General features: G+C 38.5%; 1 protein-coding gene across 1 annotated transcript in view; it reads left to right on the forward strand.

Annotated features, from left to right (window-relative positions):
• ANKRD12 (ankyrin repeat domain 12) overlaps positions 1-8,978 on the forward strand; it is a 111,633-nt gene extending 102,655 nt beyond the window's left edge. Inside the window, exons 10-13 of the mRNA XM_065889592.1 lie at positions 1,036-1,134; positions 6,119-6,262; positions 8,051-8,146; positions 8,793-8,978. Coding sequence (XP_065745664.1) covers positions 1,036-1,134; positions 6,119-6,262; positions 8,051-8,146; positions 8,793-8,978 — 525 coding nt within the window. The remainder of the gene's footprint in view (positions 1-1,035; positions 1,135-6,118; positions 6,263-8,050; positions 8,147-8,792) is intronic.
• Positions 8,979-12,757: the final 3,779 nt, after the last annotated feature.

Here is a 12,757-nt window from a genome sequence, read left to right on the forward strand (position 1 = left end):
TATAGATACTCCAAGAGGTAAAGGGAGAATATTCAGGCATCACAGACAGTTACTGCCATACTTGGATGTCTCTTTATATTAACGCTTGAGTGTATGCATAGACTGAGTCAGCTTTCTTTTTTTTTGTTTTTTGTTTTTTTTGTTTTTGGTTGCATTGAGTTTCAGTTGCAGCACGCAGGATCTTTGCAGAGGCATGCGGGATCTTTCGTTGCGGTGCACGGGCTTCTAGTTGTGGCACGCAGGTTCCAGAGCACGTGGGCTCTGTAGTTTGCGGTGCACGGGCTTAGTTGCCCCCGTGGCATGTGGGATCTTAGTTCCCCGACCAGGGATCGAACCCACATTGGAAGGCGGATTCTTTACCACTGGACCACCAGAGGAGTCCCTGAGTCAGCTTTCTTAACCTCCAGCATCTACCAGAAAGCACAGTTCACTATAATGATCAGTTTAGAGATGAACTAAGCATAAGCTTTTTGGAGCATGGATAGACAAGAGTGAGTTACCACACATAATAAAGTTTGAAAACGACAACTGTATTAAAGACAATTTCATGTATTTTTATAAAAGAGTTAATTCACTAAATGTAAAATGCAGCACTTTAGTGTTCGGAGTTTTTCATGTCTACAGAGAGATTTCACTTCCTATACCCTCAGACTGCTGTCATCTTTAGGACTGTTTGCTTGGTGTTTTGTGTGTTTTTGTTACTCCTTCCTCCCTGTCTTTGAACTATCACTTACTGATGCTCTAAAATGTGTCTCTGTATGGTAAATAACTGCCTTAGTCCTAATGTGCTCTTTGGAATTCGCTGTGGCCTCAGAATTAAAACATCTAAGTTTTCTGGAATGCTCTGCTTTGTTTCAAAGAGTTGAAATTGAGAAGTAACAACCAGTTGTGTAATTGTTACTATATTATTTAATTCAAAGAACATTCGAATTTATGTTTTCATTAAGTTATACACTAAAAAGTTTTAATTTTATAGGAATAGCTGATTATTGTAAATAAAATCTAATGTTTTCAACTTTTTTTTTTTTTATTTAGATTACACCACCGCCTTCCCTGTCAGATCCGCTTAAAGAGCTTTTTCGACAACAGGAAGTTGTAAGGATGAAACTTCGTTTGCAACACAGTATTGAAAGGGTAAGAAATATTTAAATTTACATTTATGTCAAAGATAACTGTATTTTAACAATAGATTATAATTGCCTACAGTTTTTTATTAGTGACTCTTCCTTATTTAAAGCCATTTTGGGAAATGGTTTGATTTTATCTTGTGCTCATGCAATAAGATGGAGAATTTTTAAGCCTGATTTAGGATAGCTGCTCCCATGTTACAATTCATGTTCAGTATATATTTGATACATTGATATAAGAATCTCTAATAATTCCTTATCATTTGCCAAATTTGCAGAACTGTAGCAGTGAATTCCTATTTGGACATTTGGATTTCCAAGCTTTGGAATTGTTGCTTGGTACCAGCTACTGTAGTGCAGACTCTTACCAAGGTTGTGCTCATTGGTCCTTTTAGGTTCTGCTTTAGTATTCCAGTTTCTGGTGGTTAGTTTTGGCATGAAATGACAGGGGGAGAAACCTATCTCATTATTTATAGAAATCATCAAAGTAACTTGGATTGTCAAAAATAATAACACCTTAATTTTTTGTGGGAGAGTTAGGGACTTTCTGCAAATGTGATGTAAGCTATGATCTTTCTTTACAGACATACACACATATTCGTATACAAGCAAAACCTTGTATGCAATTCCTTCATACATGATTGATTTCCTAGGGTAGAGGTTCTTAACCTTTTTTGTGCCATGGATTCCTGTAACAATCTGGTAAATATAAAACCTTTCCTCAGAATAATCTTTTTAAATGAAGAAAATTAATTTATAGCATTACAGAGAGAAAAGCAATAAAAATAAAGAAGCACTGAAACAGAACTTACAACATTGTGCCTGGCCCACGTCAGTGCGATTTGTTAGCAGTAAGAAGTTAGGTCATATAACCCACATCAATAGCTGTTTCAGCCATCAGGCATGTGTGAAGTCACCTGGTATGTATTCATCTATGCATCTAACCATGTTTCAAAAGCTGTGCTGCCTTACAGACAGTTTAGAATTCTCGTTTGAACTGTGTAATTTGCAGAACTTTAATAGTGAAAATGACTCACATCCTTCCACTTATCCACCAGCAAACAATTTAGAATTACAGAAAACTAGAAAGCAGCTTAGAAGTCTGACCAGTGTGAGAACAAACAGCTCTGCCATTTGGTTCTACAGTGGGAAGAGCTGGTTGGTAGTTGGCCAGCTGTGTAGTGTAGCACAGGTGTCTCTACATGGAAGAGCTGCCATCACATGTCATACCGTAGCAGGTCTAATGACTATTGGAATTTCAAAGAAGAAATTAGTATAAAAACTTGGGGGCAATACTTGCAACAGCTATAACAGGAATTGAAAATAGTTGTGATTTCTATGGATGACAAAGTTGCAAATACTTCTGGAATCACTGTGGTTTGTGGCCTACATTGATAATTGAAAGAAATGCCAGTTGGAGGTGAGCAAAGATAAAGACGTAATTTTTCCCATTCAGGTTCACAGATGACCTTCCCCTCATTCTGTCCAGAGGCTTCTTAGGAGTATGAGGACCGAAGGCTTAAGAACCTCTGTTCTGAGGGCATTTTTCCCATAGAATATGATAACATTTGAATACTGTGCTAAATGAATGAACACATCTTGCAGCCAGAGCCCCTGGCCCCTTACCTGCCTCCCCAAGAGTCCCTGACTTCAGAGCCACCTCGCATCCTACCTGCCTCCCCAGGAACTAAGAGGAAGGCAGTACTTTGGGAGAGGCATAGCCCATTCTCAGAAGACATTGTTTGAGAGGCTCTGCTCTAGAAGTTCAAAGACACAGCATTAAGAGTGATGATCTAAAGTGGAATATGTAGGCTATCAGTTAAGCCACATATCTCTGTTAATTATCTTAGGGGAGGGGGTCTGACTTAACGAATGTATCTGGGACTTCCCTGGTGGCACAGTGGTTAAGAATCCACCTGCTAATGCAGGGGACACGGGTTTGATCCCTGGTCTGGGAAGATCCCACATGCCTCAGAGCAGCTAGCCCATGTGCCACAACTACTGAGCCTGCACTCTAGAGCCTGCGAGCCACAACTACTGAGCCCGTGTGCCACAACTACTGAAGCCCGTGCTCCTAGAGCCTGTGCTCCTCAACAAGAGAAGCCACCGCAGTGAGAAGCCCATGCAATGCAACGAAGAGTAGCCTCCGCTCACCGTAACTAGAGAAAGCCCGCGCACAGCAAAAAAGACCCAGCGCAGCCAAAAATAAATAAACTAAATGGATTTTTTTTAATGTATTTCTTTCTTGTATGGTGAAAAAGATTTTTGGTTATTGCTCTTTATCGCTGCAGGACTACAACCAACCTTTTTTTTTTTTTTTTGGGGGGGGAGCTGTGTTGGGTCTTTGTTGCTGCACGCAGGCTTTCTCTAGTTGCAGCGAGCAGGGGCTACTCTTCCTTGCGGTGCACAGGCTTCTCATTATGGTGGCTTCTCTTGTTGTGGAGCACGGGCTCTAGGCACGCAGGTGCGCAGGCTTCAGTAGTTGTGGCACGTGGGCTCAGTAGTTGTGGCATGCAGGCTCAGTAGTTGTGGCACCCAGGCTTAGTTGGTCCACGGCATGTGGGATATTCCTGGACCAGGGCTCGAACCTGTGTCCCCTGCATTGGCAGGCGATTCTTAACCACTGTGCCACCAGGGAAGTCCCCAGCCAACTTTTTAGAAAGTATTTTTTCTTCTAGCTATTTTTTCTTAGTATCTGACCACGTGTTTGGATATTTATCACTTAAAATCCCACCTTAAACTTGCACTTAAATTCATAAATTATAAGTATTGGACTTAACTCTTCTCTTTTGAGTGTCATTTATCACATAACAATTTATAACAGATTAAATAGGACTGTCAGGGCTTCCCTGGTGGCACCGTGGTTAAGAATGGGGGAAGGGTAAATTTCTTGTCAGTTGAGGGGTGAATAGGCAACATGGTGGGGACAAGACCAGTCACGTGTTTAGTCTTCTCCCAGCCCAGCCTTCCAGACAGGCTAAGGTCTGCAGCAGGACCTCAGGAATTCCCATCTGCTAAATGCAGAGGATTGCCTATATTGGCATTAACCTTACAAAAGAGTGACTGTGTATTACATAAGTGGAAGTTTTGGATCCCACTTAACACATTAAGGCAGGATTGTACTGTGATTGTCAGAGGTTTACAAGTACAGTTGACTCTTGCACAGCATGAGGGTTAGGGGCACCAACCCTTCGCATAGTCAAAAATTAACTTATAACTTTAGAGTCAGCCCTCCGTATCCACATTTCTGCATCCATGGATTCAACCAGCCATGGATTGTGTAGGACTGTCGTACATATTTATTGAAAAATACTCATGTATAAGTGGACCTGCTCGGTTCAAACCCACGTTGTTCAAGGGTCAACTGTAGTTAGCATTAGAGTACAGTGTGTTTGTTGCTATGAAATATTCATTATAAAAGAGAAGCTGCCACCACAATGGTGTATCACGTCAGAACAGTTAGAATGGATATAATAAGAAAGACAGACAAAAACATATATGGGCAAGGGTGTGAAAACACTGGAACCCTGTACATTGCTGGGGAGAACATAAAATGATACAGTTGCTGTCGAAAACATTTTGGCAGTTTGTCAGCAAGTTAAGCATAAAACTACCATTATAACCCAGCAGTCCCACTCCTAGTTATTTACCCAGGAGAAATAAACATATACATTCAAACAAAAATTAAGCATGAGTGTTCGTAGCAGCTTCATTCATGATAGCCCAAAGGAAGAAACAGCCCAAAAGACCATCAACTGATGAATGGATAAAAAAAATGTGGTAAAAAGGAATGAGGGGAAAAAAAAAAAAAAAAGGAATGAGGTACTGATACATGCTGCAACACAGATGAACCTTGAAAACATGTGATGTGAAAGAAGCCAGTCACAAAAGACCAGGTTACCATGTGATTCCATGTGTGTGACGTGTTCATAAGTAAATCCATAGAAACAGAAAGTAGAGTCGCTGTTGTCAGGGGAAGTAGGGGAATGCAGAGTGACTGCTGATGGGCATGGGGTTTCTTCTTGGGGTGATGAAAAAGTTCTGGAATTAGTGATGATGGTTGAACATCTTGGTGAATTCAGTTGGCCCTCCATATCTGCAGGTTCTGCATCCATGGTTTCAACTAACCACAGATCAGAATACTCAAGAAAAAATATTCCAGAAAGTTCCAAAAAGCGAAACTTGAATTTGCCACACACTGGCAAATTTACACAGCATTTACCTTGTATTAGGTATCATAAGTAACCTAGAGATGATTTAAAGTATACGGGAGTATGTGTGTAGCTTATATGCATATATTATGCCATTTTATATAAGGGACTTGAGCATCCATGGATTTTGGTATCTGTGGGGGTCCTGGAACCAATCCCCCGCAGATACCAAGGGACAACTGTATACTAAAAGCCATCATTGTACATTTTAAGATGATTTTTAAAAAGAGACTGCTGATTTTGGAAAGGAAATTTGCTTATACTTTTGGAACCCTTGGAGTTCTCAAATTTCTCAAGCTTACTGTGAAAGAAAAACTGCTCTAAGATTGAAGTTCTTTAGCACTTTAAGTGATTTTATTTATTTATTTTCTTAAATTTATTTATTTATTTTTATTTTTGGCTGTGTTGGGCCTTTGTTGCTGTGCGCGGGCTTCTCTCTAGTTGCGGCGAGCGGGGACTACTCTTCATTGCGGTGTGAGGGTGGCCTCTCTTTCTGCAGAGCACGGGCTCCAGGCGCATGGGCTTCAGTAGTTGTGGCACTCGGGCTCAACATTTGTGGCTCGCAGGCTCCAGAGCACAGGCTCAGCAGTTGTGGCGCATGGGCTTGGTTGCTCCACGGCATGTGGGATCCTCCCGGAGCAGGGCTCGAACCTGTGTCCCCTGAGTTGGCAGGCGGGTTCCTAACCACTGCACCACCAGGGAAGCCCGAAGTGATTTTATTTTTATTTGAAGAACAAGTGGTTGAAGAATTGTTGTTTTTTTAATTCTTTGTTCAACTAGGAAAAACTCATTGTATCCAATGAACAGGAAGTTCTTCGGGTTCATTACAGAGCTGCAAGAACACTGGCAAATCAGACACTGCCGTTCAGCGCATGCACTGTTCTCCTGGATGCAGAAGTGTACAGCGTGCCCCTGGATGCCCAGGTAAAGGACTAGCCATGGCCTTTAGTGCTCTTAGGATAGCAGGCACCTTTGGTAATCTGGGTCCTCAGAAGAAACATGAATTCAACAATCAGTAAAGCTCAAAGGAGAAAACAACTCTTGCACACTAAAGTGCTTTTTATAGATAACTTGTAAGTTGCTTCTAAAGTGGAAGCTGCTGGAAGCTAGAAAGGGCGACAGGTGGAGCTCAGGTCGTGCTAGTGCTGAGAGAGGGCCAGGCTTTGTTTGGATCTTGGATGTTGTTGGGACAAATTAACACAACTGTGGAAAACTGTAGCTACGGCTTGAAAAGAGTTTACTGCCACATGTAAATTACGTGAATTCAGAGCTAGACATCAGTTGTTCAGAATTTTTTTGTGCTTCATAAACCAGAATGAAATTCTTTGGTCATAAGACAGAATATAAAAGTATAAACACAGACAGTGAAGGATTATCACCAAAAAAGACTAGAAAATACTGTTTTAAATCAGACAAACTATAGAGGTACAAAGTATATGCAGTATATTACAGAGAAAGTTACTTAGTTCTCTCTGGACTTTACTTTTCTCACCTGAAAAAAAAAAAAAAAAACAGGAGTCCCAGATGGGTTATAAACAGAATTTCTGAAAAGAAGTGAATTTTCCTAGTAAACCCTCAGAATGATCCCCAAATCAGAGACTAAAAAGGATCAGGCCACAAGCCACCTAATAGTTGAAGGGCAGAAGAACTTGGTCATCGTCTTGAGGATGACTGTGGGCCTGTTACCCACCCTTGTATGGCTGGCTTTACAGTTGGTAGACGGTCTCTCCACTGAGGAGCAGGCTTGTTCAGGTGAGCATAGCTGCTGAGGGACTAAGGAACAAGTCCGCTTCCTTGGGTAGGGGCTTGGGCCATCCTTTAGCCATTCTCATATCAGACCTCTTCCTTTTCAAAATAAACTTGTAATAATAAAAAAGGTTCAATAATAAAATTTAAAACAGTCCAAAGGTCTTACCTGAAGACCAAGGAGGAGGTGGTAACAGCCGAGAATGTGAGTAGTGTGATTGCGTTGCCTGGATGCCACCTCGATGGTGCTGGTTGGTGGTCAGAGCTTTGGCGGCAGTAACAGCAGCGGTTGTTTGTCAGACCCAGTGCTTCCCATTGCCCAAGCGTTAGAACAAGGGCTTAGTGACTCTCAATTCTCAAACAAGATTAAAAGAGGTGCTGTTACCCGATTTCACAGAATAGAAAATTGAAAGAGTATGTAATTAGTTTGAGATTACACAGTAAGATACAAAGCTGGTGTTTGAATATAGCCTATCTTAAAAGAATACCAAAACTGGTATTCTTAAGAGTTGGTATAGAATTTCTTTGTGAGCACTCCAAAGGACTGGTCCTGGAAGAAATGTCATTCCCAAAGGCCTGTCTCCCACCTTAACATTTTTTTCTCCCCACATGTGGTAAACGATAACATTAAAATTAATTTCTTAATCAATTGTGCTTTAATAAGAAGTCACAGGCATGTCACTTCATATGACATGCCTTTCTGAGACATTTTTGACACACAGATCGGTAGGATTCTATTTAATTAATAACTAAACCTAGCACCCTAATAATTCTAATAACTAATCTCAGTATGGAAATACTTTATCAGATTTTCAAAATATTCAGATTATGTTATCTTTCTTTGAAGTATACTTTTCATCATTCCTTTAAAAGTAGAATATACCATAAAAAGATAAAATGGCATACAGATTTTAAAGTAGGTTATTTTATTTTATAATATCCAACAATTTTAATGTTTTCTTTCAGTCTGATGACAGTAAAACTTCTGTGAGGGATCGTTTTAATGCAAGACAATTCATGTCTTGGTTACAAGATGTGGACGATAAATTTGACAAATTAAAGGTATGTATGTTTAGAAGTTCACTTTAACTGGATACTTCCCCTTCATAAACAGAAACTGTAGCTGTGTTAGAGAGGAATGGTTAGGAAAGGAAAGACCAGTTAGTGGTGCATCCTCATGAGGTCGCACTTTGGAAGATAAAGGAAGATAAAGACCCCCCCCCCCCATTTTTCGGGTCCAATTTCATATACATGGTGCAGCTACCAGAGAAAAAGCAGTTTCTAATGGAGATCTTCATATTTGTTATCCAGTGTATGAGTCTGGTTATAGTTCCAGCATGTGAAAGAGGGGAGAACAAGAAGAGAAGAAATGTATTTTGCAAGTAATCTGTAAAGAAAATTATTTGGTTTGAATCATTTCAAAAATCACTTTTCCTTAGATTTTCTTGATTCTTCTGATAATTTGAAATTTTATTGCTTGAAAGAGCAGTTTCAAATTAAAGTCTGTTAGATGAGTGTGAAGTTGTGGGTCCATAAGTATTTGGTGTATGGATACAGACAGGGTAAACCAGAAATGGACGTGTAACTCAGAAGCTTCACATACCCTAGTATATCCATCTTACACCCTAAAGAAACGATGCATGAGATTAATTTTTAAACAAAGCAATTGTAATAAATAATCACTGAATTCTTCTCTTCTTTTAAATAGACCTGTCTTTTAATGAGGCAACAACATGAAGCTGCAGCTTTAAATGCCGTCCAGAGGTTAGAATGGCAGCTCAAACTCCAGGAACTCGATCCTGCCACCTATAAATCTATCAGCATTTATGAAATCCAGGAGTTTTACGTGCCCCTTGTTGATGTGAATGATGACTTTGAATTGACTCCTATATAGCAGCCGTGACTTCCTGGTGGTGGTGTTTTAAATGAGTGAGGCTTAAGAGTATTATACTATGGAATACTGCCTTTTGACAAAAATATGGTATTACGCCTTCACAGCTATTAGTAAAGTTCGACTAAAGTTGGTGATGTAGTAAACACTGTCATTTTATTAAAAATGAAAAGAATTATTTTGGATCTTAGATCCAAGCAGTTTCTAACTGAAAACTATTATTTATATTGGTGAAAGGTGACTATCGCGTTGGAGCACGTTGGCAGACGAGGTAGATGTTTAGGGAGCTGAGGATCTGCTAATGGCGCTGGAAGCTGTTAGTGCTCTACGTACGAGGTGACCACGGGTGTTGAGGTTCTGTCAAGTTCTACTAAAACAGATCAGCAAACTAAAAGGCTCAATTCCTACCAAATAGTTTCTAATGTGGAAGGAAAACTTGGCACAAAATTTCTTCAGTTTATTTTATCTGTAAGTTAATTGTACAGCTTTCTTTTTGAAAGTTTTAATATTGTCTTCCTTTTTAATAACTTATTTTATACATATTGTGCAGATGTAAATCTTGTAATTAATGGTCAAAATGTATACAAAGGGATCGGTAGTCAAAACATATACAAAGAAATAATTGTAAAACTGTTTTGTCTAATGTTTAAGGACCAAAGTTGTAGTTTGTATGGTATGGAGTGTAGTGATAGTGTGTTGAGGTAGCAGGACTTTTAAATAAGGCATGCGTGTCTGAGTTAGCTTGTTTCCATCACAGAACTGTAGAGACTGTGACTTAGCCATACTGCATGCTTCCTATAATTTAATTCTCTCCATAGCGATGCCTGACGGTAGTGTAAGGTGTTTCATACCAGTCTCCCAGGATAGTACCTATGACTTACTATGTTGGACATTTTATTTAGAATTAGTCATGCAAAGAAACAGCTCTTTTTTCATCTCACGATAGAGCCTATTCTCCTCTTCCCCCCAAAAATGCCTTTGAATGAAAATTCTGAAATTGTAAATGTCTATTTTAATACTCAAATATGAAAGAATCTGTGAATATATGTAAATATGTTTAATAAATTTTATTGGTCATGTTAAATCATTGTAAAACTTTTTTACATTGCTTAAATATAATGATCTAAGCTTAATAACCTTTGCACTTTTAAAATAACAACTGAGTACTCAAAAAAGAGATATTTGGTAGTCAAAATAGGTAAAAGAAATGGGCATATTCTGATCGATCTCTGCAGTGTTTATAAAATACTGATTAATATGTTGTATTTCTTCCTTGTATCAAGATGCAAAACATATAATTTTCAAAATTTTATAATTAAAATAAGATTTGGTATGCTGTTTTTAATAAAATAATTAGCAGTATACTTAGAAAAAGTCCAGTTTCTCCTGTAACATGATGTAAATTAAATATTCAGGAATATTTCAGATCTGAAACCTGCTGTTAAACTCACTAAACATTTTTGGAAAGAAGATAGGTTATGTGTAAAATTGATCATAAGTATATGAGATAAGACTTACAGAACTTTCCACAATACTTTCTTGAATTATAAAATAATACTGGGTGTTTTTTATTCTGATTGAGAAAAGTGAAAAGAATATATGAGGAATAAAGTTATTTAAATTCAGCTTGCAAGTTGGAAATCCCAGCTAGTGGGAAAGAATGTAAAATTGAAGTTTTTGAGTGCAAAGGTATATGTTAAGCTTAGGGATTTTTGAATTTTTACATCAGTTTATATTTTAATTGATACTGTACTTGGCATGCGCAATAAAGCAGCACGTGTGAAAACTACACAGTGCAAGGACTTTATTATAAAGATTGGATGTAGTAGTCTTTAGAAATTTAGATGAAAGATTTTGGCCTTTTTTATTGGATAAATGGGGCCAAGAAAGGCAGGGTAGATTTTGAAGCACTGGTTTTGTTGAAGTTAAGTTTATTAAGGCTGGGAACATTAAAAACTAATTTATAAAAGCAATACTTTTTAATATGAAAAACTTAATGCAAATTTTGTTTATACTTTTGCCTAAAAATAAAAAAAAAACAGATTATTGAGCATTGAAATCATAGAAAATAAGAGAAGGGTAAGTTTATACAGCAGTTTGTTCTGATGGTTCAACCAGAGAAGGGGGTGCGGAAAAAAAATCACTGTTTGGCCAAACAGAACAAGCTGCAGAAGAGAAAAACCAAGCAAGCAGAAATCTGGCATATTTTAGTCATCCCAGCTTTTTAGTACTAACCACAGTTCTCACCCTGTTCAGTGGTACCTCAAGTTGCTGGAGCCTGTCTGCCATGATGCTGCTTCTGCAGATTCCCTTTGTAAAGTGACTCATTCGAAGCTAATCGGATAGCTTAAAAAAAAAAAAAAAGTGAATGCCTTCTCCTTGGGAATTTATACTTAAGTAAGTAAGTTAAGGGCTCTTGATATTAAAGATTATTCTGAAGCTCTAAAATGCTAGAAAAAAAACTTGGAATGGGGTATATGCCTAAAAAGATATAGGATTCTGAAAGAGAAATAAAGGATGGTTAGTTTAATCAGTGATTTTTTTTTTTAACTATTCAAATATCATGAACAAGATACTAAATTGTACCTGAGGATTTGTATTTCTTTAAATCTTGTTCTAAATCATATCTGTTTAATAAATGACTAGATATTTGTGCATGTTATTTAATAAAGAGTTATATTTTTATAGAAAAAATAAGAGTGAAATGTGTTAAGTGTTTTTTGTTTTTTTTTTTTCCACTCCCACGTGACTCCAAGCCCAACACCAGTGTTTACTTGGGCAGCAGGCAAAATTGCAAAATACTCATTTTGGGGAAACAACCTCTGAAGAATTAGCCTTTTGAGCTCAAGTCTATTCGGGAAATGAGGTCTCAAAAATGAATTTTAAGTATTAGACATGCTGCAGACTTCCCTGGTGGCGCAGTGGTTGAGAGTCCGCCTGCCGATGCAGGGGATACGGGTTCGTGCCCCGGTCTGGGAAGATCCCACATGCCGCGGAGCGGCTGGGCCCGTGAGCCATGGCCGCTGAGCCTAAGCGTCCGGAGCCTGTGCTCCGCAACAGGAGAGGCCACAACAGTGAGAGGCCCGCTTACCTCAAAAAAAAAAAAAAAAAAAAAAAATCTCAAGCAAAGATCCCCTGAAGCTCATTTTAACAGACTGAGGAATTATAGAGTTATTCTAGAAATTGAGCAATGCTAAATATGTATTTTTCTTAGTTATCCAAAAAGTTAGCAATATTTTTTATTCTATCTCTGATATTCTGACACATAAAACCCAAAAATTTGATGTAGGGGAAATTGACTTTTTAAAACTCGTGAGGTAGTCATGTCTTGTATTTTAAATGAAGCATTTCCACAATTTTTTTTAATCCTTTTTCAAACCTTAAAGTTTAAATAATTCCTAATTAATCAAATGGCTCAAAAGGTAAGTACATGTGGAAGGATTGACCTCTTTTTTTTTTTTTTGGCCATGCTGTGAGGCATGCAGGAACTTAGTTCCCCCGACCAGCAATCGATCCTGTGCTCCCTGCAGTGGAAGCTTGGAGCCTTAACCGCTGGACCGCCAGGGAAGTCCCTGGAAAGATTGATGTTTAAAGAAAATTGTTCTGTTGATATAGAGAATGAGGCATATATAGCGTATGTCTATAGAGTAAAAAACACCACCTGTGTGCCCATCACTCAGCTTAAGAGCGGTACCTTTTTCCTCAGTTTTTTTTAATTGTGTAATTTGTATCCAATAAAAATACCCACATCTTAAGTAGGCAGTTTGATAAGTCCTGACAGA

Source organism: Phocoena phocoena, chromosome 13 (genome assembly GCF_963924675.1).
Source record: "Phocoena phocoena chromosome 13, mPhoPho1.1, whole genome shotgun sequence".
Lineage (NCBI taxonomy): Eukaryota > Metazoa > Chordata > Mammalia > Artiodactyla > Phocoenidae > Phocoena > Phocoena phocoena.